The following is a 27,971-nucleotide window of genomic DNA, read 5'->3' on the forward strand; positions in this document are numbered from 1 at the left end:
TGATAAATAGCCTTGTGGTTGGAGAACTACTAAGTTCTAACTCTTCAGGGTGTGTGGCTAAGGGACCTTAGACCAGTTACTGGATGGTTGGCGTGAGGGCCGGGCATGGGGTGGAGTGCCAAGGAGCACAACTGGAAGTTCTAACCCTGATGTTACACGGCTGATTGGGAATGTGGCTTCAAGTCTTACTCCTGTTACTGAAGGGCTTAGGAGGGCACCTGCTTACAGGCTGTCTCATTATCAGAACACCATGTTCTTGGTGATCTGAATGGGTGTGACTGGAGACCCAAGGTTGTCATAGCCGGAGGACCAGGCTCTGAGACTGGAGTGCTGGGGACAATATATTGTCAAGGGGGCCCCAAGACATGACGACTAGGGACTAAAGCCTGAAAAAAAGCAATAAAGGTAGTTAGGGGATGATTCAGCAAAGGCAACAATGTAGATGTTTCAGAGCCAGGAGGAGAGGGGCAAGAAAGGGGGCTGCAGATGAGAGGAATGGCTAGGGGAAGCCATATTTCCTGGAAGATTCCCTCCCCTCACCTGAATCCCCTGAATACAGTCCCCAGATTCTCTCCCTATACAGGGGACCAGACTTTTCCAATAAATACGGAGTGACTCACAAAGAATTGAATTTTTATGGAATAGTGGACTCAGCAGCTCAAGATTTCCATAACACTCCTTATTCCCTATCTTCATAGAGGAGTGAATGAGGTACACAGCCAAGGTTTGTAAAGAAGCAGTTTATTAGAACAAAAGACCACAAAACATGAAGACTTAGCATGGAGGAAGTAAATGAAGTCAAATGTCCTTTGACCACTTACGGAATGCGTTTCATGAAAGTGTAAGATGTTTGATTATTCAGTCCTCACCATCATCTTCACTCTCAAAGAGAGTGTAAGGGGTCAGAAGATTGCTCTGAGTAGGCCTCAGGGTCAGACTGAAGTCGCAGTTTGTGGTGGGCAGACTTCATCCTCCTGTGTCTGCTGAGGTGAGACTTCTGGCTAAAGCCTTGTCCACACGTCTTGCAGACATAAGGCTTCTTGCCCTGGTGTGTCATCTGATGTAAGATGAGGTGTGACTTCTGGGGAAAGCCTTGGCCACACTCTCTGAATAAACAGGGCTTCTCTTCCAAGTGTACCCATTTGTGCGTGATTAAAGTTGACTTATTGCTAAAGCCGAGTCCACACTGCTTGCATGTGTAAGGCTTTTCCCTCGAGTGTTTCCGCCTGTGCCGGATGAGACCTGCCTGGTGACTGAAGCCTCGCCCACACTCCCTGCACACGTACGGCTTTTCCCCTGAGTGTGTCCTCTGGTGTGCAACGAGGTTTGACTTCTGGCTGAAGCCTCGCCCGCACTCCTCACACACCATGGGCTTTTCCCCTGAGTGTGTCCTCTGGTGTCTGATGAGATTTGACTGTTGGCTGAAGCCTCGCCCACAGTCCTTACACACAATGGGCTTATCCCCTGAGTGTATGTTCTGGTGTCTGTTGAGGTGTGACTTGAGACTAAAGCCTCGCCCACACACCCCACACACGTAAGGCTTCTCCCCAGTGTGTGTCCGCCTGTGTGAGATGAGGGTCGAATTCTGGCTGAAGCTGTGCCCACACACGCCACACACATAAGGCTTCTCCTTGGAGTGTGTCCTCTGGTGGTTGACAAGGGTGGTTCTCTGCCTGAAGCACCGCCCACACTCCTTGCAGGCATAAGGCTTCTCCCCGGAGTGTGTCCTCTGGTGTGAGATGAGGTTCGACCTGTCGCTGAAGCCCAGTCCACAGTCGCTGCACACGATGGTCTTCTCCTCCAAGTGCGTCCTCTGGTGTCTGACGACAGCTGACTTCTGGCTGAAGCCTTTCCCACATTCCTGGCACACGTAGGGCTTCTCCCCAGAGTGTGTCCGCTGGTGTATGATGAGGTTTGACTTCTGGCTGAAGCCTCGCCCGCACTCGCTGCACATGTAAGGCTTCTCGCCTGAGTGTGTCCTCTCGTGTATGATGAGTGTCGACTTCCGGTTAAAGCCTCGCCCACACTCCCTGCACACGATGGGCTTCTCCCCCGAGTGTGCCTTCTGGTGTCTGGCAAGGCTTTTCTTTAGGCTAAAGCCCTTCTCACACACCGCGCACACATACGGCTTCTCCCCTGAGTGTATCCTCTGGTGACTGAGCAGGTTTGTCATCTTGCTGAAGCCCAGTCCACACTCCCCACAGTTGACTGTGCCAAATCCTAAGACTTCTATCCTCTTCAACAGTCTGTCTGTTTCCTCGGGGTTCCCCGTCGGAGCTGGGCTGGCCGCTACCTCCACGCCTTGGATGCCATCCCCAGAGCTGACTGGCTGCCGCTGGGGTGGCGGCCTGGGGAACGCACCTGAAGTCCTTTTCTTTGTCCTTCCAAACAAAGGCTGGGTGCCTTCTCTCTCCTGACCTTCTGCGTTATCGTTCCAGGGACTTCCATCAGAGGCTTGCTGCTGCTGCTGGTCCCCAGGGCACGGATCTCGTGGCCGGACAGGCTCTTCTGCACACCAGCACGTGAAGATCCAGGGAGGGGGACTACACAGCGTGTGCTGCATGCGGAACTGCTGACTGGAGAAGTCCGGAGGGCAGAAGGGACCAAGGTGGAGTTCTGGCTTTGGTTCTGCTGCAGAGAGAGGAGCGTGAGTCAGAACTGAGACCAGAGGCAGCCGGAGCAGTTCTGCCTCATCTGATGTTAAGACTTGATTCCCTGTTCTTCCAAATGCTTAGAACTTATGGGCTACCCGGCAAGACTTCCTTCATAGGACCTGCTACATTTACCTCCTAACGCCCAGCCACCACAGTGATAGAAACTGGGCCCAAATGGTATTCTATGACAGAGAGATCTAACCACAGGACCCTCGTGGAAGGGTCTTTGTCTCCCCTGTTTCCCTAGGAGAATGGGGTGGAAGGAGAGCAGTCATTCAGACTGGAGGACCCCTGGTGGAGGAGGCAGCATAGTCACGGTTAAAGAGATCACGAGCAAAAACACCTGAACTGGAGTGTCCCGCCTCACTAACAAATATTCATTAGAGGATTACTTTGTACCAGAATTTCTACAAGGCAGTAGGCTTTCAGCAATAAACAACACAAACATAGTCTAGGCCCCCCAGTGACTGGTGCCCCTGACCAATTCAAGCCCTGTTAACTTCCGTAATTAATCGAAATAAAAATTTCCCCAGGGGGAGGAACCAAGATGGCAGAGTAGAAGGACGTGCTCTCACTCCCTCTTGCGAGAACACCAGAATCACAACTAGCTGCTGGACAATCATCGACAGGAAGACACTGGAACTCACCAAAAAAGATACCCCACATCCAAAGACAAAGGAGAAGCCACAATGAGACAGTAGGAGGGGTGCAATCACAGTAAATCAAATCCCATAACTGGTGGGTGGGTGACTCACAGACTGGAGAACACTTATACCACAGAAGTCCACCCACTGGAGTGAAGGTTCTGAGCCCCACGTCAGGCTTCCCAACCTGGGGGTCCGGCAATGGGAGAAGGAATTCCCAGAGAATCAGACTTTGAAGGCTAGTAGGAATTGATTGCAGGACTTCGACAGGACTGGGGGAAACAGAGACTCCACTCTTGGAGGGCACACACAAAGTAGTGTGCGCATTGGGACCCAGGGGAAGGAGCAGTGACCCCAGGGGAGACTGAACCAGACCTACCTACTAGTGTTGGAGGGTCTCCTGCAGAGGCGGGGGGTGGCTGTGGCTCACCGTGGGGACAAGGACACTGGCAGCCGAAGTTCTGGGAAGTACTCCTTGGCGTGAGCCCTCCCAGAGTCTGCCATTAGCCCCAGCAAAGAGCCCAGGTAGGCTCCAGTGTTGGGTTGCCTCAGGCCAAACAACCAACAGGGAGGGAACCCAGCCACACCCATCAGCAGTCAAGTGGATTAAAGTTTTACTGAGCTCTGCCCACCAGAGCAACAGACAACTCTACCCACCACCAGTCCCTCCCATCAAGCCTCTTAGACAGCCTCATCCACCAGAGGGCAGACAGCAGAAGCAAGAACTACAATCCTGCAGCCTGTGGAAAAAAAAAAAAACCACATTCACAGAAAGATAGACAAGATGAAAAGGCACAGGGCTATGTACCAGATGAAGGAACAAGATAAAACCCTAGAAAAACAACTAAATGAAGTGGAGATAGGAAACCTTCCAGAAAAAGAATTCAGAATAATGATAGTGAAGATGATCCAGGACCTCGGAAAAAGAATGGAAGCAAAGATCGAGAAGATGCAAGAAATGTTTAACAAAGACCTAGAAGAATTATTAAAGAACAAACAAACAGAGATGAACAATACAATGACTGAAATGAAAACTACACTAGAAGGAATCAATAGCAGAATAACTGAGGCAGAAGAACGGATAAGTGACCTGGGAGACAGAATGGTGGAATTCACTGCTGCAGAACAGGATAAAGAAAAAAGAATGAAAAGAAATGAAGACAGCCTAAGAGACCTCTGGGACAACATTAAACGCAACAACATTCGCACTATAGGGGTCCCAGAAGGAGAAGAGAGAGAGAAAGGACCAGAGAAAATATTTGAAGAGATTATAGTTGAAAACTTCCCTAACATGGGAAAGGAAATAGCCACCCAAGTCCAGGAAGCGCAGCGAGTCCCATACAGGATAAACCCAAGGAGAAACACGCTGAGACACATAGTAATCAAATTGGCAAAGATTAAAGACAAATTATTGAAAGCAGCAAGGGAAAAATGAAAAATAACATACAAGGGAGCTCCCATAAGGTTAACAGCTGATTTCTCAGCAGAAACTCTACAAGCCAGAAGGGAGTGGCATGATATACTTAAAGTGATGAAAGGGAAGAAACTACAACCAAGATTACTCTACCTGGCAAGGATCTCATTCAGATTCAATGGAGAAATCAATAGCTTTACAGACAAGCAAAAGCTAAGAGAATCCAGCACCACCAAACCAGCTCTACAACAAATGCTAAAGGAACTTCTCTAAGTGGAAAACACAAGAGAAGAAAAGGACCTACCAAAACAACTAAGAAAATGGTCACAGGAACATACATATCGATAATTACCTTAAACATGAATGGATTAAATGCTCCAACCAAAAGACAAAGGCTTGCTGAGTGGATACAAAAACAAGACCTATATATATGCTGTCTACAAGAGACCCACTTCAGACCTAGGGACACATACAGACTGAAAGTGAGGGGATGGAAAAAGATATTCCATGCAAATGGAAATCAAAAGAAAGGTGGAGTAGCTATACTCATATCAGATAAAATAGACTTTAAAATAAAGAATGTTACAAGAGACAAGGAAGGACACTACATAATGATCAAGGAATCAATCCAAGAAGATATAACAATTATAAATATATATGCACCCAACATAGGAGCATCTCAATACATAAGGCAACTGCTAACAGCTATAAAAGAGGAAATCGACAGTAACACAATAATAGTGGGGGACTTTAACACCTCACTTACACCAATGGACAGATCATCCAAAATGAAAACAAATAAGGAAACAGACGCTTTAAAGGACACAATGGACCAGATAGATTTAATTGATATTTATAGGACATTCCATCCAAAAACAGCAGATTACACTTTCTTCTCAAGTGTGCACGGAACATTCTCCAGGATAGATCACATCTTGGGTCACAAATCAAGCCTCAGTAAATTTAAGAAAACTGAAATCATATCAAGCATCTTTTCTGACCACAACGCTATGAGATTAGAAATGAATTACAGGGAAAAAAACGTAAAAAACACAAACACATGAGGCTAAACAATACGTTACTAAATAACCAAGAGATCACTCAAGAAATCAAAAAGGAAATCAAAAAATACCTAGAGACAAATGACAATGAAAACACGACAATCCAAAACCTATGGGATGCAGCAAAAGCAGTTCTAAGAGGGAAGTTTATAGCTATACAAGCCTACCTCAAGAAACAAGAAAAATCTCAAATAAACAATCTAACCTTACACCTAAAGGAACTAGAGAAAGAAGAACAAACAAAACCCAAAGTTAGCAGAAGGAAAAAAATCATAAAGATCAGAGCAGAAATAAATGAAATAGAAACAAAGAAAACAATAGCAAAGATCAATAAAACTAAAAGCTGGTTCTTTGAGAAGATAAACAAAATTGATAAACCATTAGCCAGACTCATCAAGAAAAAGAGGGACAGGACTCAAATCAATAAAATTAGAAATGAAAAAGGAGAAGTTACAACAGACACCACAGAAATACAAAGCATCATAAGAGACTACTACAAGCAACTCTATGCCAATAAAATGGACAACCTGGAAGAAATGGACAAATTCTTAGAAAGGTTTAATCTTCCAAGACTGAACCAGGAAGAAACAGAAAATATGAACAGACCAATCACAAGTAATGAAATTGAAACTGTGATTAAAAATCTTCCAACAAACGTCCAGGACCAATGGCTTCACAGGTGAATTCTATCAAACACTCAGAGAAGAGCTAACACCCACCCTTCTCAAACTCTTCCAAAAAATTGCAGAGGAAGGAACACTCCCAAACTCATTCCATGAGGCCACCGTCACCCTGATACCAAAACCAAAGATACTACAAAAAAAAAAAAAAAATTACAGACCAATATCACTGATGAATATAGATGCAAAAATGCTCAACAAAATACTAGCAAACAGAATCCAACAACACTTTAAAAGGATCATACACCATGATCAAGTGGGATTTATCCCAGGAATGCAAGGATTCTTCAATATATGCAAATCAATCAATGTGATACACTATATTAACAAATTGAAGAATAAAAACCATATGATCATCTCAATAGATGCAGAAAAAGCTTTTGACAAAATTCAACACCCATTTATGGTAAAAACTCTCCAGAAAGTGGGCATAGAGGGAACCTACCTCAACATAATAAAGGCCATATACAACAAACCCACAGCAAACATCATTCTCAATGGTGAAAAACTGAAAGCATTACCTCTAAGATCAGGAACAAGACAAGGATGTCCACTCTCACCACTATTATTCAACATAGTTTTGGAAGTCCTAACCACAGCAATCAGAGAAGAAAAAGAAATAAAAGGAATCCAAATTGGAAAAGAAGAAGTAAAGCTGTCACTGTTTGCAGATGACATGATACTATACATAGAGAATCCTAAAAATGCCACCAGAAAACTACTAGAGCTAATCAATGAATTTGGTAAAGTTTCAGGATACAAAATTAATGCACAGAAATCTCTGGCATTCCTATACACTAATGATGAAAAATCTGAAAGAGAAATTATGGAAACACTCCCATTTACCATTGCAACAAAAAGAATAAAATACCTAGGAATAAACCTATCTAGGGAGACAAAAGACCTGTGTGCAGAAAACTATAAGACACTGTTGAAAGAAATTAAAGATGATACCAACAGATGGAGAGATATACCATGTTCTTGGATTGGAAGAATCAATATTGTGGAAATGACTACACTACCAAAAGCAATCTACAGATTCAATGCAATCCCTATCAAATTACCAATGGCATTTTTTACGGAACTAGAACAAATCATCTTAAAATTTGTATGGCGACACAAAAGACCCGAATAGCCAAAGCAGTCTTGAAGGAGAAAAAACGGAGCTGGAGGAATCAGACTTCCTGACTTCATACTATACTACAAAGCTACAGTAATGAAGACAATATGGTACTGGCACAAAAACAGAAACACAGATCAATGGAACAAGATAGAAAGCCCAGAGATAAACCCACGCACCTATGGTCAACTAATCTATGACAAAGGAGGCAAAGATATACAATGGAGAAAAGACAGTCTCTTCAATAAGTGGTGCTGGGAAAACTGGACAGCTACATGTAAAAGAATGAAATTAGAACACTCCCTAACACCATACACAAAAATAAACTCAAAATGGATTCAAGACCTAAATGTAAGACTGGACACTATAAAACTCTTAGAGGGAAACATTGGAAGAACACTCTTTGACATAAATCACAGCAAGATCTTTTTTCATCCACCTCCTAGAGTAATGGAAATAAAAACAAAAATAAACAAATGGGACCTAATGAAACTTAAAAGCTTTTGCACAGCAAAGGAAACCATAAACAAGACCAAAAGACAACCCTCAGAATGGGAGAAAATATTTGCAAATGAAGCAACTGACAAAGGATTAATCTCCAAGATTTACAAGCAGCTCATGCAGCTCAGTAACAAAAAAACAAACAACCCAATCCAAAAATGGGCAGAAGACCTAAATAGACATTTCTCCAAAGAAGATATACAGATTGCCAACAGACACATGAAAGAATGCTCAACATCATTAATCATTAGAGAAATGCAAATCAAAACTACAATGAGGTATCATCTCACACCTGTCAGAATGGCCATCATCAAAAAATCTAGAAACAATAAGTGCTGGAGAGGGTGTGGAGAAAAGGGAACACTCTTGCACTGTTGGTGGGAATGTAAATTGATACAGCCACTATGGAGAACAGTATGGAGGTTCCTTAAAAAACTAAAAATAGAACTACCATACGACCCAGCAATCCCACTACTGGGCATATACCCTGAGAAAACCATAATTCAAAAAGAGTCATGTACCAAAATGTTCATTGCAGCTCTATTTACAATAGCCAGGACATGGAAGCAACCTAAATGTCCATCAACAGATGAATGGATAAAGAAGACGTGGCACATATATACAATGGAATATTACTCAGCCATAAAAGGAAACGAAATTGAGTTATTTGTAGTGAGGTGGATGGAGTTAGAGTCTGTCATACAGAGTGAAGTAAGTCAGAAAGAGAAAAACAGATACCGTATGCTAACACATATATATGGAATCTAAGAAAAAAAAAAAAAGTCATGAAGAACCTAGTGGCAAGATGGGAATAAAGACACAGACCTACTAAAGAATGGACTTGAGGATATGGGGAGGGGGAAGGGTAAGCTGTGACAAAGTGAGAGAGTGGCATGGACATATATACACTACCAAACGTAAAACAGATAGCTAGTGGGAAGCAACCTCATAGCACAGGGAGATCAGCTCAGTGCTTTGTGACCATCTAGAGGGGTGGGAAAGGGAGGGTGAGTGGGAGGGAGGGAGACGCAAGAGGGAAGAGATATGGGAACATATGTATATGTATAACTGATTCACTTTGTTATAAAGCAGAAACTAACACACCATTGTAAAGCAATTATACTCCAATAAAGATGTTAAATAAATACATAAATAAATAAATAAATAAACATGTATCCACTAAGTATCTGAGTTATTCTGCTAAAGAAGGTAAAGGAAAATTTGCTCTTCATTAATGAACAGTTAGGAAATATTATCATGAAAATGGAAAATTATAATAAAAGTAAATGGAAATGACAAAACTGAAAAAATACCATATCTAAAATGAACAATTCACTGGCCAGAACTTAGTAGCATATTGGAGATGACAGATCAACAGAAATCAATCTGAAGAACAGAGAGGGGAAAAAAAAAAAAAAACAGGCTCAACAACCTGTGGGACAATGTAAAAAGGACTAATACACATGTAACTGTAGTCCCCAAAAGGGGGAGAGAAGGGAACAGAAAAAAACCATGATACAATAATGCCCAAAAATTGCCCAAATTTGGCTCTAGCCATAAATTTATAGATTCAAAAATCTCAACAAGCCCTAAGCAGGGAAAATACAAAGAAAAGCATGTTTCCTCAGTTATGTCACAGTCAAAGAGCTGAACACCAAACATATACAGAAAACTCTGAAAGTAGCCAGAGGTTTAAAAAGAAAAGTAGCAAAAAAAACCAAGGTAATAACTGTGTAAATGACAGCTGATTTCTCATCAGAAATAGTAGAGGCCAGAACAGGGGAACAGTATCTTTAACGTGGTGAAAAACTAAACCAATCTATAATTCTATATCCAGTGAGAATATCCTTCAAGAATGAAGATGAAATACACATTCAGAAAAACAAAATTTAAATGAGTACACTGCCACCTGTACTACAAGAAATGCTAGACAACGAAAATGCTATCAGGTAGAAACTCAAATCTTCAGGAAAATAATGAAGAGCACAGAAAATGGTAAATTATCTGGATGAGTATAAAAACATTTTTGATTAAAAAATAAATACATATGAGTGTTTAAAACATATTTTAACATTGTATTAGGGAGTTTAGAAAGTATAGAGGTGCAGTACAAATGTCAACTATAGAATAAAACCAAGTGGGGAAAAAGGTTTAATTTGAAGTGTGCAACTGCACTGTTCTTACATTTTACATAAAGTGGTATCCAGAATAAGTAGAAAAGGAAAAGTGAAGGCTGTATATTGTAATCCCTTTGAGCAGGGGTCAGCAAACTTTTTCTTAAATGGCCAAATAGTAACTAGTTCAGGCTTTGAGGGCTAAGAGACAAAATTGAGGATTATATAGGTACTTATATAACCATTTAAAGTTTCACCCTCCTGGGTGAAATCCATTCTTAAAATTTTTTTAGAATTCCATTTCAATTTCCCAATTGGCTTTTTATAGCCTTCCTTCCTCCCACTGGGCTTGCCTTTTTTCTTTAGCTCACTCAGTTTTACTTCCACATTCTTGCTTGATCTTTTAAAAATATAGTAACAAGAGCAAGAAGCCTATGAATGTGGGAGAGAACTGAGTGAGGCAGAGAGGGCAAAAAGGGAAAGCTCGAGTGCAGATGAAGGGTTGGAGGGTCACACGGCGGGCAGCACACAGGGTGGCCCCGGGGCGAGCACAACAGCCTCCCTCCCCAGCACCTGAGCGAGGCCTTCTCGCCCCCAACCCCCTGAGCTGCCCAGTGTTCCCCACTCACCCGGGCCAGTGGCCGGTGGGCATTTTCTCTCTTCTCTCCAGGTTTCCTTCCCTTGCTCCAGCTGGGTGATGAGTTTTGGTTTAGAAAATGGAATTCCTGCTCATAGGAAAAGAAAACAAGATGGCTGTAGGTTACAGGCTCAAAAGCCAGTTCCTGAACTCAGAGCCACACTGGGTGGGGAATTTCAAAAGGTGGTGGGAAAGACCTGAGAGTGGGGAGCTCTCTGCAGGGGAGGGGAAACCAGGATGACAGCTCACTGACCCTACTCCATCCTGGGGAGAGAACTCCCTCATTTAAAAGAAGATAATAACTAGGAAGACATGTCATGCTTACCCAAGAGACTGGGAAAAAAGGCCTAGAAATGCAGATTATCACATACACAACACACAGACACACACACACCTCTACACATTTCAATTCTACAAAATCAGACCTTCTCTGGGGAAAGAGGGAACAGAGTGTCTCTGCTTTTGAGTCCAACCCAAAGGAAAAGTCAGAAAGCAAGATAGCTGCTTCAAGCACAGCCTAAAGTACCCAGCAGCTGGGATACGGGTCCTGAGAGATGCCAGGCTTACCCAGCGAGACCAGGTTGCTGTAGTTCTCCAGCATCACCTCCCGGTACAGGGACCTCTGATCAGGGCTCAGCAGCATCCACTCCTCCTGGGTGAAATCCACAGCCACATCTCTGAATGCCATGTGTACCTGTAACACAGAATACAGCCCTGCTCACCCAGGAGCCAGCCTTGCCCAGGACTCAGGGTAAGGGGCAGGCAGAAGGCTGCCCGGAGGGAGGTAGGTGAGATATCTAGACTTTGTCTTTGACCCTGGTGCCCTGTGTTCCAAGACTTTTAACCCGTGTCACCATCGGGGCAGTGGCACTTAACCTACACATTCGAGATACTGAATGGGCTGTTTTGGAGAATACTTACAAAAAAATAGTCTTTAACTTTCGGGAACGTTAAATCTAGGCTGAGGGAAGAGCAAACAACATAAAAATTAAATAACAGTAAAGCAACAGACCTTAAGAATTTAAAAGAATAGTCTGAACAATGTTTTTTTTTTTTTTAAGCTTTGGTTCTTTTATTTATTTATTTTTGGCCACGATGGGTCTTTGTTGCTGCACACGGGCTTTCTCTAGTTGCGGCAAGCGGGGGCTACTCTTTGCGGTGCGTGGGCTTCTCATTGGGTGGCTTCTCCTGTGGCGGAGCACAGGCTCTAGGCATGTGGGCTTCAGTAGTTGTGGCACGCGGGCTCAGCAGTTGTGGCTCGCGAGCTCTAGAGCACAGGCTCAGTAGTTGTGGCGCACGGGCTGAGTTGCTCCACGGCATGTGGGATCTTCCCAGACCAGGGCTCAGGCCCACATCCCCTGCATTGGCAGGCGGATTCTTAACCACTGCGCCACCAGGGAAGCCCTGAACAATGGTTTTAATGTTGAAGCATCAGAATGAAGTTAGCACAATTCAACTATGGCAAAGACCAAATACAGCTCTGTCCTTCCCTTCAATCCCATGGCCCCTTTGGCCTTCCCTGGCCTGAGAGGCACAAGCAGCGAGTGGTAAAGAGCATGAACTTGAACCCTACTGCCTTGGTTTGGGGCCCACCCCGCCATCAACCAGCACCTCTGTTTCCTCACTTACGAAATGTGGGTAACAGTCCATTAAACTTCCCGTCCCACACTGTGGATGCTCAGCGTGGACGTTCTTGGCTACTCGGTCTACAAATTCATCTCTACGTGCCATTCTCATCCGCCTGCCCCATTTTACTACCTTTACCTCAACACTATTTCAAAATGGAGAGTGCACTGGAATACAGACATCAGGAAAGGTTTCATGAGAGGCCCAGGAACTCGGTCTTGAGGGAAGGGCAGGAATCAAGGGAAGAGGAAGGTGCCAGGTATTCCTGATGAGGCGTGTGGGGAGCAAAGCAGAGGACACTGTGGGCCAAGAAAGAGAGCCTGAATCATGGGAAGCAGGACCACTTGGGAGGAATAAAAGGCACCTAGTGGTAGAATACAGAAATAGGTCGAGTGTAGTAGCAGCCTGTAGGTTTTAAATTTTTATTGTAAAATATACAGAAACATTTTACTACTTTTACCATTTTTAAGTGCGTATTTCAGTACATTAAGTATGCTGACACTGTTTTACAACCACCACCACTTTCCATCTCCAGAACTTGTTCATCATCCCATGCTGAAACTCTGTAACCATTAAACCATGACTCCCTCTTTCTCACAAACCCTGGTAACCAACCATCATTTTACTTTGTCTCCACGTATTCAATATTTGGCTAGTCTGTTTATCACAAATAAGTGGAATCATACAGTATTTGTCCTTTTGTGCTGGCTTATTTCATTTAGCATAATGACTTCAAGTGTCAGCCATGTACTCCAAAGAAGACATACAGATGGCCAAGAGGCACATGAAAAGATGCTCCACATCATTAATTATTAGAGAAATGCAAATCAAAACTACAATGAGATATTACCTCACACTAGTCACCATCAAAAAGTCTACAAACAATAAATGCTGGAGAGGGTGTGGAGAAAAGGGAGCCTTCCCACAGTGATGGTGGGAATGCAAATTGGTGCAGCCACTGTGGCAAACAGTATGGAGGTTCCTTAAAAAATGAAAGATAGAGCTAATAGATGATCCAGCAATCCCACTCCTGGGCACATATCCAGAGAAAACCATGGTTTGAAAGAATACATGTACACCAATGTCCACTGCAGCACTGTTTACAATAGCCAAGACATGGAAGCAACCTAAATGTCCATCGACAGATGAATGGATAAAGAAGATGTGGTACATATATACAATGGAATATTACTCAGCCATAAAAAAGAATGAAATAATGCCATCTGCAGCAACGTGGATGGACCTGGAGTGACATAAGTCAGACAGAGAAAGACAAATATCATATGATTTTGCTTATATGCAGAATCTAAAAAAAAAATGACACAAATGAACTTATTTACATAACAGAAACAGACTCACAGACTTCGAAAACAAAGATGGTTACCAAAAGGGAAAGGTGGGGAGGAGGGATAAATTGGGAGTTTGAGATTGACATATACATACTACTATATTTAAAACAGATAACCAACAAGGATCTACTGTATAGCACAGGGACCTCTGCTCAATATTCTGTAACAACCTAAATGGGAAAAGGATTTGAAAAAGAATAGATACATGTATATGTATAACTGAATCACTGTGCTGTACACCAGAAACGCAACATTGTGAACTATACTACAATATAAAATAAAAATTAAAAAAAAAAAAAGTTTCAGCCATGTAGAAGCATGTACTCAGAATTTCCTTTCTTTTTAAGGCTAAAAAATACTCTACTGTATGTATATACCATTCCTCCACTGATGGACATGGGGTTTGTATCCACCTTTTAGCTATTGTGAATAATACTACCATACAAATTGCTTTCAGTTCTTTGGGGTACATAACCAGAAGTTGAATTGCTGAATCAAATGGTAATTCTATGTTCAGTTTTTTCAGGAACCACTGTACTGTTTTCCACAGGAGCCACACCATTTTATATCTCCACTAGCAATGTAAAAGGATTCTAGTATCCCTACATCCTTGACAACACTTGCTGCTCTCTGAGTTTTTGGTAATAGCCATCATGTGAAATGTATAAAATGATCTCTCATTGTGGTATTTACATTTCCCTAACGATTAGTGACAGTAAGCATCTTTTTATGTGCTTATTTGCTATCTGTATATCTTCCTGGCAAAAACGTCTATTCAAGTCCTTTGACGGTTCTTGAATTGGGGTGTTTGGTTTTTGTTGTTGTTGTTTTCTGAGAGCTTTATATATTCTGGATATTAATTACTTATCGGATATATGACTTGCAAATATACACTCTTTAACGCACAGAAGTGTTTAACCTTGATGAAGTCCCATTTATCTATTTTTTCTTTTGTTGCCTGGGCTTTTGGTGTTATTACCCAACAAATCATAACTAAATCCAACTTCATGAAGCTTTTCCTCAATGTTTTCTTCTAAGAGTTTTACAGTTTTAGCTCTTACCTTTTTAGGTCTTTGATCCATTTTGAGTTAATTTTCATTCTCTTCCATGTGGGTATAAGTTTTCCCAGCAGCGTCTATTGAATAGACTGTCCTTTCCACATGGAATGGTCTTGGTAGTGTTGTTGAAAATCACCTGATCATACATCTGTGATTAAGTTCTGAGCTCTCTGTTGCTGCTCTCAAGATTCTCTGTTGCCTTTGGCTTGATTATAATGTATCTTGGTGTGGGTCTCTTTTAAGAGGTTATCCTACTTAGAGTTCATTAAGCTTCTTGGTTCCTTTTCATGTTTTCTATCTCTTTATTGACATTTCCATTTTGTTTTTACATTGTTTTCTTGACCTCGTTCATGTTTTCCATTAGCTCTGACAGCTGTCTTAAAGTCTTTTGTCTAGTAAGTCCACCATCTGGCCTCTACTGGGGGTCATTTCTATTGATTTATTTTTTAACCTCAGAATGGGCTATACTGTCCTGTTTCTCTGTATGCCTTGTGATTTTTTTGTTATTGAAAATGGGATATCTGAATCTTATAGTATGGCAACTCTGGAACTCAGATTCCCCAGATTTGCTTGGTTTTTGTTTTTGTTGTTGTAGTGTGTCTCTGTGCCAGGGTTCAATCTGAGGTGTAAACTAAAGGTTTTTCTTGCACCTTTTCTGATCCTGTGCCTTTCCACGGGTAATATTTCCAGGGATGTTAACTTCCTAAACTGACCAAGTCATGGGTCAAACAGGCTGCAGGTAAGATAAGATACACTTCCAGGACTAGAGCTGGACTTTGCCAGGTGCCAACAAGGTGGTCAAGACAAGAGAAGGGACTGTGTCCATCCTGTGACAGCCAGTGTGTAAATGCAGGAAACACTCACCATTACCCTGGCTTCCCAGGGCCCTGTGGCCATTTTTCCTGGTATCCCTAAAGGATGATATCTCAGAAGGCAGATCCGGGTAAGGAAAGCAGAAATTAGAGGGTGTCAGCTGGAAATGCTCTCCCAGTGAGCGAGTCAGGGTCTGCTCTCCAACCCCACAACTGGGGGAGGGGTGGCACGGTGGAAGTGTAACAGTCTGGTTTTTACCAAGGCCCTGGAAAAATGTTCAGAGTCAGGCCTTCAGTAGGTTTGGTCCCAAACTCTCCTGATCCCAACAAGCTAAATGTAGAAGGACGTTTTTCAGGCTATCTATTTGACTGTAGATGTTAACACATCATTATTAATTTGAGGGGTTGTGAAAATGGTATTATTGTGGTTGTTTTTTAAAAAAATATACACTGAAGTATTTATGGATGAAATGATCCATGGGATTGCTTTTAAAAACACTTCAGGAGGGCTTCCCTGGTGGCGCAATGGTTAAGAATCCACCTGCCAATTCTGGACACGGGTTCGAGCCCTGGTCCAGGAAGAACCCATGTGCCGTGGAGCAACTAAGCCCATAAGCCCTAGAGCCCGTGCTCTGCAACAGGAGAAGCCACCGCAGTGAGAAGCCCGCGCACCACGGCCGCAACAAGAGAAAGCCCGCGGGCAGCAATGAAGATCCAACGCAGCCAAAAATAAATAAATGTATTTACAAAAAAGAAAAAAAAAAAACACTTCAGGAAAAACTGGACAAACCACCCCCCTCCCAAGACTGCTACACAGTGCTTACTGTTAAAGCTGGGGTTTTATTATAGTTTCCTTGCTTTGAATATGTTTGAAATTTTTCCATTAATAAAAAATTATTAAAAAATTATTAAACACCAAAGGAACCCAAAAACCAAAAAACCCAGAAGCAACAAATATGGCAAAATATAAACAAGTGTTAAATCAAGATGATGCACATAAGGATGTTCATTATGCTATTGCCTCCTTTATTTTTAAGATTTTTCTTTTAAAAAGTAAAAAGTATACCAGAAAAAACATTGCATTGTGAACAAAACCAGTGAAACCTAAAGCAATAATGAAGGACAAAAACTGGCCATTAGAATGAATTATCAATTCATTTCCCCTTTGGTAACCATAAGTTTTGTTTTTGAAATCTGTGAGTCTGTTTCTGTTTTGTAAATAAGTGTGGGGAACTAAGATACTGCAAACCACACAGCCAAAAAAAAAAAAAGAAAGAAAGAAAGAAATGAAGACTAAATTATAAGACACCAAGGAAGAATAGAGTGAACTGAAAACATGATGGCCACTGAAAGCTAACAGGAGGAAATGAAAATGAAATAAAGAAGTAAAAAGAGTTAGAGAAAAAATGGTTGAAATGGAAAACAGGCAAACAAAGAATTTCATTTGTATAATTGCAGCTCCTGCAGAAGAAAACAAAGAAATAAACCAAAAAAGTGTTGGGGTGGCGGGGGGGGGGGGGGGGAGGGAACAGAACTAATATTTAAAACTATAACCCAAGAAAACTTCAAAAATAGATGACTTGAATCACAGCAATATCTTTCTTGACCCACCTCCTAGGGTAATGAAAATGAAAACAAAAATAAACAAGTGGGATCTAATTAAACTTAAAAGCTTTTGCACAGCAAAGGAAACCATAAGCAAGACCAAAAGACAACCCTCAGAATGGGAGAAAATATTTGCAAATGAAGCGATCACCAAGGGATTAATCTCCGAAATATACAAACAGCCCATGCAGCTCTATGTCAAAAAACAACCCAATCAAAAAATGGGCAGAAGGGCTTCCCTGGTGGCGCAGTGGTTGAGAATCCGCCTGCCAATGCAAGGGACACGGGTTTGATCCCTGGTCTGGGAAGATCCCACATGCCGCGGAGCAACTAAGCCCATGAGCCACAGCTACTGAGCCTGCGCGTCTGGAGCCTGTGCTCCGCAACGGGAGAGGCCGCGACAGTGAGAGGCCCGCGCACCGCGATGAAGAGTGGCCCCCGCTCGCCACAGCTGGAGAAAGCCCTCGCACAGAAACGAAGACCCAACACAGCCAAAATAAATAAATAAATAAATAAATTTATTAAAAAAAAAAAAAAAAAATGGGCAGAAGATCTAAATAGACATTTCTTCAAAGAAGACATACATATGGTCAAAAAGCACATGAAAAGATGCTCAACATCACTAATTACCAGAGAAATGCAAATCAAAACTACAATGAAGGATCATCTCACACTGGTCAGAATGGCCATCATCAAAAAATCTAGAAACAATAAATGCTGGAGAGGGTGTGGAGAAAAGGGAACCCTCTTGCACTGTTGGTGGGAATGTAAATTGGTATAACCACTATGGAGAACAGTATGGAAGTTCTCTAAAAAACTAAAAATAGAACTACCATATGATCCAGCAATCCCACTCCTGGGTATATATCCAGAGAAAACCATAATTAGAAAAGATACATGCACCCCAATGTTCACTGCAGCACTAGTTACAGTAGCCAGGATATGGAAGCAACTTAAATGTCTATCAACAGAGGAATGGATAAAAAAGATGCGGTACATATATACAATGGACTATTAGCCATAAAAAAGAATGAAATAATGCCATTTGCAGCAACATGGATGGACCTAGAGATAATCATACTAAGTGAAGTAAGTCAGAAAGAGAAAGACAAATACCATGTGATATCACTCATACGTGGAATCTAATTTTTTTTTTAATTTATTTATTTTATTTATTTTTGACTGCGTTGAGTCTTCGTTGCTGTGAGCTGGCTTTCTCTAGTTGCGGCGAGTGGGGGTTACTCTTCCTGGCGGTGCGCGGGCTTCTCATTGCAGTGGCTTCTCTTGTTGTGGAGCACGGGCTCTAGGCACGCGGGCTTCAGTAGTTGTGGTGCCCGGGCTCAGTAGTTGTGGCTCATGGGCTCTAGAGCACAGGCTCATTAGTTGTGGCGCACAGGCTTAGTTGCTCCGTAGCATGTGCGATCTTCCCAGACCAGGGCTCGAACCCGTGTCCCCTGCATTGGCAGGCGGATTCTTAACCACTGCGCCACCAGGGAAGCCCCTGGAATCTAATTTTTAAAAATGATGTAAATGAACTTATTTACAAAACAGAAACAGACTCGCAGATTTCAAAAACAAACTTATGGTTACCAAAGGGGAAATGTGGGGGGGGGGAGGGATAAATTAGGAGCTTGGGATTAACATACATACACTACTATATATAAAATATATAGATAGATATAGATAGATAACCAACAAGGACCTACTGTATAGCACAGGGAACTCTACTCAATACTCTGTAATAACCTATATGGGAAAAGAATCTAAAAAAGAATGAATATATGTATATGTATAACTGAATCACTTTGCTGTACATCTGAAACTAACACAACATTGTAAATCAACTGTACTCCAACAAAATTTTTTTTAAAAAATGACCTGAATCTAAATATGAAAGGGCTTACAGAGTACAAGGGAAAAATCGACTCACAACCAACAACTTCAAGGTATCTATTGGAAAAACTATCAGGCTTTGAAGAATAACAACAAAAATCCTAAGTGACTCTAGGCAAAAAATATACCAGACTTCCATCAGACTTTTCATAATCATCATTCAACCCTTGTGCACTGCTGGTGGGAATGTACAATGGTGCAACCACTATGGAAAATAATATAGCAGTTCCTCAAAAAATTAAAAATAGAAATTATCCAAAAAAAAATAGAAATTATCATATGATCTACCAGTTCCACTTCTGGGTATTTCCCCCAAAGAATTGAAAGCAGGGACTTGAACAGATATTTGTATACTCGTGTGAGCAGCATTATTCACAATAGCTACAATGTGAAAGTAATCCAAGTGTCTGTCAATAGATGAATGGATAAACAAAATGTGGTATATACATACAATGAATATTATTCAGCCTCAAAAAAAATTCTGACACATGCTACAACATGGATGAAATTTAAAGATATTATGCTAAGTGAAACAAACCAGACACAAAAGGACAAATACTGTATGATTCCACTTATATGAGGTACCTAGAGTAATCCGTAGAGACAGGAAGTGGAATGAAGGTTGAGAGGAGCTGGGGGGAAGGGGAAATAGAGAGTTATTGTTTAATGGGTACAGAGTTTCAGTTCTGCAGGTGGAGCGCGCAGATGGTTGCACAACAATATGAATGTACTTAACGCTACTGAACCATATACTTAAAATGGTTAAGATGGTAAATCTTATGTTATATATATTTTACCACATTAAATGCATGGCAAAAACATACCATCATTCAAAGCAATAAGAAAATATTTCACCATGACAAAGTGGGATTTACCCAGAAATGTAAGACTGGTTCAATATTAGAAAATCCATTACTATAATACACCATATTAATGAACAGATCCAAGAAAAAAAATCATGATTGCATTTATACATGCTGAAATATTCTTTAACAAAACTCAACACTCATTCTTCCAACATCCAATTCAATGTAAGATTGATGAATCCATAAAACTTTTCATTTTTAATTTTAGACTTAAAAAGAAGTTGCAAAAATGTCAATTCCCATATAACTGTCACTTAGTTTTCTCTAATGTTAACATCTTGGAAAACCAAAATACAGTGATCAAAACCAGGAAATTAACATTGATATAATACTATTATCTAAACTACAACTCTTAACCACATTTCAACAGTTTTTCCACTAATGTCCTGTCCTTCTTCTGGTCCAGGAATCAACTGAGCTTCCAACATTGCATTTAGCTGTCATATATCTTTCATCTCCTCCAATCTGTGACAGTTCCTTCTTTCATGAAAGTGACATTTTTGAACAACATCCGTCAATTTTGGTTTATCTGATTTTTAAAAAATGATTAGAATGATATTAGTTCATTTTGGGCTAGAATTCCTCAGAAGTCATGTGTCTTTTTCAGTGCACCCTATCAAGGGGTTGGTGATATTGATATGTTTCATTATTGACGATGTTAACCTTGATCTTGATCACTTGGTTAAGGCAGTGTCTGCTGGCTTTCTCCATTGCAAAGTCACTCTTTTTCCCTTTATAATTAATATGTGTCTTGGGAGAGATACTTTGAGATTATACAAATAACCTGTTTCTCTTCAATCTTCCATCCACTAATTTCAGCATAATTTTGTGGGACCTGTCTGCAACAATTATTACTGTGGTGTTGACCAAATGACAATGTTCTATTTCCCTCTTTCATTCTAAATTCATTAACTGGGGACTTCCCTGGTGGCACAGTGGATAGGACTCCATGCTCCCAATGCAGGGGGCCTGGGTTCGATCTCTGGTCAGGGAACTAGATCCCACATGCATGGCGCAACTAAGACTTTGCATGCTGCAACTAAGGAGCCTGCCTGCTGCAACTAAGACCCGGTGCAGCCAAATAAAGAAATAAATAAATATGAAAAATAAATAAATACATTAATTGGAATTCTTCTGTAAGCAAGAGTTGTCCCTTCTTATTTATTTATTTAGTGTGGATTTAGTTTATCCTATGGGTTATATTAGAATATTATCACTTTATTATATGTGGAATCTACAACAATGGTACAAATGAACTTAAAAAACAGAAATGAGTCACAGATATAGAAAACAAACTTATGGTTACCGGGGGGAAAGGTTGGGGGGGAAAGGGATAAATTGGGAGATTGGGACTGACATATACACACTACTATATATAAAATAGATAGCTAATAAGAACCTACTATATAGCACAGGGAACTCAATACTCTGTAATGACCTATATGGGAATAGAATCTAAAAAACAGTGGATATATGTATATGTACAACTGATAACTTTGCTGTACAGCAGAAATGAACACAACATTGTAAGCCAACTATACTCCAATAAAAAAATAAAAGAGGATGAAGTGAGAGAGTAGCATTGACATATATACACTACCAAATGTAAAGTGGATGGCTAATGGGAAGCTGCTGCATAGAACAGGGAGATCAACTCAATGCTTTGTGATGACCTAGAGGGGTGGGATAGGGAGGGTGGGAGGCAGGCCCAAGAGGGAGGGGATATATGTATACATATAGCTGATTCACTTTGTTGTACAGCAGAAACTAACACAACATCGTGAAGCAATTTTACTCCAATAAAGATGTGAAAAAATTAAAAAAAAAGAATATTATCACTATTTTGCTGCTCAAATTATTTCAACTTCAAACATTGGGAGCTCCTTCAGACTGACCTCGTTCCTGCTTTAACCAATAAATGCGGCACAAGTGACACTGTGTCAGTTACAGGCTTAAGTCTTTTTTTTTTTTTTTTTTAAATATTTATTTATTTATTTTGGCTGTGCTGGGTCTTAGCTGCAGCATGTGGGATCTAGTTCCCTGACCAGGGATTGAACCCAGGCCCCCTGCATTGGGAGTGTGGAGTCTTACCCACTGGACCACCAGGGAAGTCCCACAGGCTTAAGTCTTAAGAAGGCTACACAGCTTATGCTCTCAGGAGGCCTGAGATGCCACTTTAAGAACTTCAACTACCCTGCTGGAGGGACCAGGCAGAAGCAAAGGCCCCGATACTCCGTGGAGAGACAGTGTGGGGCCCAGGTGCCCCCAGCCTTCCAGCCAGTCCACTAAAGCACCAGATGTGTGACGGAACCGTCTTGGATGGTCCAACCCAAAAGAGTCCACAAGTGACTTTGGGGGAAAATTCAGCTGGATCTATAATTCCCACGGAGCAGAAGCACTGCCCAGCGGATTTAACCCAAGGAGCTGGGAGAGATGATAACATGGTGGCTCCTCTATGCCATGGTTTTGGGGAGCTTGTTGTGCAGCAATCAATAATGAAAGCCCTCGCAGACATGCTGTGCCTCTGCCTTCTTCAGCTCCGTTAATGACAGAAGCACCCTTCCCATCACCCACATGCTGACTCGGGCACCAGGTGTACTCCTCTTCCTGCCAAATCACACCAGTTACCAAGGCTTACTGAGTCCACCTCCAAGAACTCTCTATGCCTCCCACCCTCACCCCAGCTGGGGAAGGGACAGTCCCTCCTGAGAGAGGCTCTGCAGACCATCTCCCGACATCCCGGCCAGCCTGATCTGTTCCCCCCAGAATTAGTTCCATCTACACATGGCTGGATTACTTATTAAAAATGTCCTAAGCTCTTAGTGTGCGACAGACACTATCTTAGACCCTGGGGATACAGAAGTGAACAAAGACAAAAACATCTGCCCTCACTGACATGCAAGTTTAGAGGAGGAAGATGGACATATTAAATTAACAAATAAAACACACACCAGATCAGAAAGTAATGAGTGAGATAAAGAAAATAAAGCAGGGAAGCAGAAAAGAAGTAACACAAAAGAGACGGGGTTTTGAGATTCTAAATAGTGGTTAGGAAGGCCTTGCTGATAAGATGATTGAATAAAAATCTGAAGGCTGTGAGGGAATGAGCCAAGTGAGTAACTCGGAAAAGAGCATCGCATGCAAGAGAACAGCCAGTGCAAAGGCCCTGAGGCAAGAGTCGGCCTGGCACAGTCAAGGCACAGAGACAGTTCACTGTGGCTGGTATGTGGTGACTGACACTGAGTGGGGGAGGTTTTGACTTTGACTGAGGTGAGAAGCCACTGGAGGTCTTTGAGCAAATGCATGACCTGCCTGCTGAACTGACTAACACAGCTGTACTGAGGGGGACAAGGAAGGAAGCAGAGCGATCACTCAAGGGCTATGACCATCCAGGTGAGGTGGTGGCCTGGACCACGGCGGGAGCAGCGGAGGCTGCTTATTGGGGATGTGGAGTGTAAGAGCAAGAAAGGAGTCGTGGACGACTCCGAAGTTCTGAGCCTGAGGAAGCTGAAGGCGTTGCCATGTCTCTGCTCCCTTTCACAGCTGAACTCCCTGAAAGAACTGTCCATCCTCCACGGGGGCGGGGCATGTTTACGGGAGTTGATCAGAGTTTGTTGTTGGACACATCAGGTTTGGGTGCCCATGAGATACCCAAGTGGAAATGCCAAGTAGACAGGAGACTGGGATTTGGAGCTGAAGGCAGAGATCTTGGCTGAACCTCAGAGAGATGGCATCTCAGGCCTTGAGAGTGGACAGGGCCACCAAGGAGAGATGGAGCTGAAGCGGGGCCTTCCACAGGGGGGTCTCGGAGTAAAGAAGCCAGCCAAGGAGACAGAGGAGGAGCAGCCTATGAGGCAGGAGGAAAACCTGGAAAGCAGGGACAGCAACATGAAAGGAGATCCTAAGACGAACGCAACTATGTAAAATGTTGCTGAGCATGGACTGGTATTTAGCCACAGGAAGCTCAGTGGTAACTTAGACAAAGAATATTTTTTAGTGGGTAAAGCTGAAAAGCCTTACTGGAATATTTAAAAGGCAACGGAAGGATATTAATGGAGACAGCAAGAAAAGAGAATTCTTTCAAAGAGTTTAGCTCTGAAGGGGAGGAAAGCTGCAGGACAAGAGCTGGAGGGAAACTGTGGTCCCTGCTCTGCTCAAGACCCTTTACTGGGTCCCTCCTGCACCCACATCAAGTCCACACTAACTTGCTATTTAGGGCTCACTCCACTAATGCCCACAGCGTACTTTCCAATCAGACTCCCCATGTGAACTTCCATCCTTCCAGCAGGGATGACAATCATGTCTTCACCATGCATCACTCAGTCTAACCCGGTGCCAGGAACTGTATCAGTGGCTCAAGAAGCACAAGATGAGGCACCCGACCGTCAAAGAACCACCTCCCAGTCCAATGGGACAGCTGGACAGTCATGACACAGCCTGAGCCCTGGGGTCCTGATGTGTCAAGCATCCCACCGCGACCGGGAGCCCGGAAATACTGCCGGGGACGTGCAGGGTGCTCTGCCGGGGGAGCGCGTCCCAGCTCATCACAGGAGTTGATACTCAAGCAGAGAGGTACGGAGAAACAAAAGCAGACAATGGAATAAGTTTCCATGCAGCTGTAATGCAGGGTCTGACGAGCGTGGGGAATAGGGGAGGACACTGAAAGGGTGACTTGGAGAACAAGCTGGAAGCATTAATAATAACTCTAACGAACAATTACTGAGTATTTATGTACTAGGCGCTCTAACCGCATGGCTAGGGTTATCACACCCAACATCCCTGTCAGGTGGACACCATTCTGAGCCCCATTTGGCAGATGAGGAACAGAAGCCTCAGAGAGGTAACGTAACATGCTCAGGGCCACACAGCTATATATGGTGAAACTGAGATTTGAATCTGGGCAGTCTGACTTTGGAGTGGGGACAGAAGCAAACGATTAGAAAGGTCTTTTTCTAGCAGGCTGAATGGCAAGATCAGTATTTATACCTCAGGTGCCCAACACAAGAGGCAGCGGTGGGGGGAGGGGGGGCAGAGGGAGAAAAAGGTGGAGAAGAGACAGGAGCAAGGGCGCTGCAGGAGTGGAGACGGGGAAGGAGAAGGGGATCCAGGGCACAGTACAGGGGAGAGAACACGGCAGCCACCGAACAGGAGGTAAGTCTGGAAAGAACAAAGAGGCCCAGCTTGTACCAAGGGCAGAAGTTGCAGATGTTAACCAGATCTGCAAGGTTAGAAGAAATGCGGGGAGAGGGGCAGAGACAGGGAAAACCACCACACCGAATTCCACATACATCTCCCTCTCCTGTCTCTGTTCTGGCTGAAAGAAACTTTAAAACAACTGGAGAAGGAACCATTAATTTTGTTGGGTGTAATGACGAAATTGTGGTTATATTACAACGAGAAGTCCTTATGTGTAAGCTGCCTCCTGGGGTATCTGTGTGTGAAATGACAGGCCTGGGACAAAAAGGCAGTGAGGGGTGCTGGACGGAACGAGACCAGAAGGCCGAGGTCTTCACAGCGGACAAGCCCCAGGAGTGAGCAGGTCTGAACAAACGCTGAGACAGAGCACTGGCGCAAGGATGGAGGGGTAGTGAAGGAGGACGCGGGGTCTGAAGAACAGTCCCTGTGAAAGTGGCCACCCTTACAACAGGTCTTGCTTCCGGGGGAAACCAGCTAGGGCCCTGATCCCGGGATGCGGCATTACAAGGCACAAGATGTCAAAGTTGAGCGAAGGAAACCCACCCATGGTTCAGCAGGCAAAAGGCAAGCAGTCCCCACCTGAGGCTGGGCTGTCAGGAGCCCAGGAGTCCTCCCCTGGCCCACCAGGCAGTCCTCTCTGGGCAGGCAGGAGCCACAGGGGGCACAATGAGAACCGAAAGGTTCAGGAGAGTCGCTGGAAACTCTCAAGCTCCAGCAGGGTAGGGTTTCCTCCTCCTTAAAGGCACCAGGAAGGGACCTGCCACAGAAGAAAAGACTGCGGGCAGCTTGCTGGGAACAGAGCCGGGATGTAGGCTGGAACACCGGGCCTTAGCTGATCCTCTCTCACCGCTGATCTTTACTAGGGAAGTTCACACTCACTGGGCACTTAGTATATACCGGAGACTGTTCCAGGCGCTGGATGAGTTTTATCTCATTCTAGCCTCACAACCCAGTGAAGTAAGATTTATTATTTTCATTTTACAGATGAGATAACCGAGGCACAGTGAGGTCAATCTCTTGCCTAAGGTGACACAGTTATAATAAGGTGACAGAGTCTGGATGAAATCTGGCTGTGGAGGCCAGTCTCTTAAGCAGGGCAGTGACAGCGAACCTCTGTGGGTTGTAAGGATTCTCAGTGTATCATTTTGAGATGAATCAAGATTGTTCACGAGGTGATAAGGGTTAAATCTGGGCGATGGGTCTACGGAGTTCTATTTATTTTCGTTTAAAATTTCTCCGTAATAAAAATGTAAAATGGAACTAAAATCCCAAAGCCGGGCCACACCAGAGATGTGTAAATCCTTGATTCCCGTGATCAATGATGGTTTCCAGGTTTACCTCTGAAAAACTTGCTCGGTGGGCCCCAGACGGCCTCTTCCTCCAAGTGCCAAACCCAGGGGCGACCAGTCAAATTGAGACACCCCCCAACACCCCGCAAGATCGCGCCAAAATGGCCACTCCACACCCAGCCCATCCCGGGCGCGTTGGCCCACGCCGGCCGCCCATCCGCAGGAGGCCTCAGCAAAGCCGACGGGTAGCCGGGCCCGAAAGAAAACTACCAGCTCTCACCCACCAAAACTCGAGACACCTGGCACCGGGGCCTGCTGGCACCTGGCACCCCCTCGGAAACATAAGGCCCCCAAAGCCTACTTACTCAAACCCCTAAACCCGGGCACTCGTGGCATGAGCGACCCCCTCTCCTAATACCGCTATTTCGGCCAAGGCCGAACCTAGGACGAGGCCGGAGCCCAGCAGCCGCCACCACTGGGCATCGCGGCTGGGCTTCACCCACGTCCCTCGGAGATGCGCGCCCACATCCCAAAATGTGACACCCGGCAGGGCACGGCCTGAGCCACGACTGCGCGTCCCAGCCGCCCGAACCTCCTCTCCCCGCCACCCGAACCGTCTCCAGCCCCAGCCCGCAGGCCAGTCTTTCAGGACTTACCTTTCCGCGCGGGAAGGGCACGGCTGCAGCGAGGGCCCGCGGGAGCCACACTCACCAGCGCCACCAAAGAACAAGGGGTCACTCGAGCCACCAGCTCGGGGGCCACTCCAGCAGGACTCCAGGACTACACTACCCAGAATCTTCGGGTGGCGCCGGGACCACACCTCCCAGCATGCTCGGCGCCATCAAGCGCGCCGCCCGCCAGCCGCTCCCACTGGCTTCTGAGGGAGCCGTTTCTGGGTGACATGCTCCGGGCACCGGAGAATGACCACTGTGGCGCCCGGATTCCCCCTGTTTTTTTTTCTTCAAACCACGTGGATAAGGCATGTAGCGAAAGCATGTAGCTTCTCTCCGAGCAGTGACCCCTTTCTCTAACGCCTCCGCCTCAAAGACTACCCTCCCCAGTGACCCCTGCAGTGACTTCCGCATCCGGTGCCGAGCCCGCCCCTCGGTTGGCGGAAGTGACGTGTCAGGGGAGCTTCTGTTTGGCTCCTGGGGTGGGCGCCGATGAGTGGCCCTGGGACGTGCGGTCTCCCCGGCTCCAGTTGCGGGGCAGCGAGGCTGTGTCCGCGGTCCGTGAGCGCTAAGCAGGCGTGGTGTCCACCAGTTCACATAACCCTTGAACTCACTTAAACCCATGGAGGTGGGGGGTACTGAGACTGGGAGAGACAAGGCATCTTACCGGGATCTCACCGCCGAAGGAGGCAGACGCGGGTTCCAGCCCATGTCCGCAACCGAAACATCCCTCTGTGCGCCCTGAGGTCTTGTCCCTGTGTGGAGTCCACAGATTTATGGG

The 27,971-nt window shown here is 44.0% G+C and overlaps 1 protein-coding gene across 1 annotated transcript; it reads right to left on the reverse strand.

Moving 5' to 3' along the window:
• Positions 1–724: 724 nt before the first annotated feature.
• Positions 725–27,556, reverse strand: ZNF133 (zinc finger protein 133). The gene is given in 6 exon segments (XM_059897663.1): positions 725–2,631; positions 10,818–10,913; positions 11,393–11,519; positions 25,810–25,987; positions 27,176–27,323; positions 27,326–27,556. Coding segments are annotated over 6 exon segments (2,487 nt in total). The 5' UTR covers positions 27,516–27,556; the 3' UTR covers positions 725–883.
• Between the last annotated feature and the right edge of the window lie 415 nt (positions 27,557–27,971).

This window comes from Balaenoptera ricei, chromosome 15, assembly GCF_028023285.1.
Source record: "Balaenoptera ricei isolate mBalRic1 chromosome 15, mBalRic1.hap2, whole genome shotgun sequence".
Taxonomy (NCBI): Eukaryota; Metazoa; Chordata; class Mammalia; order Artiodactyla; family Balaenopteridae; genus Balaenoptera; species Balaenoptera ricei.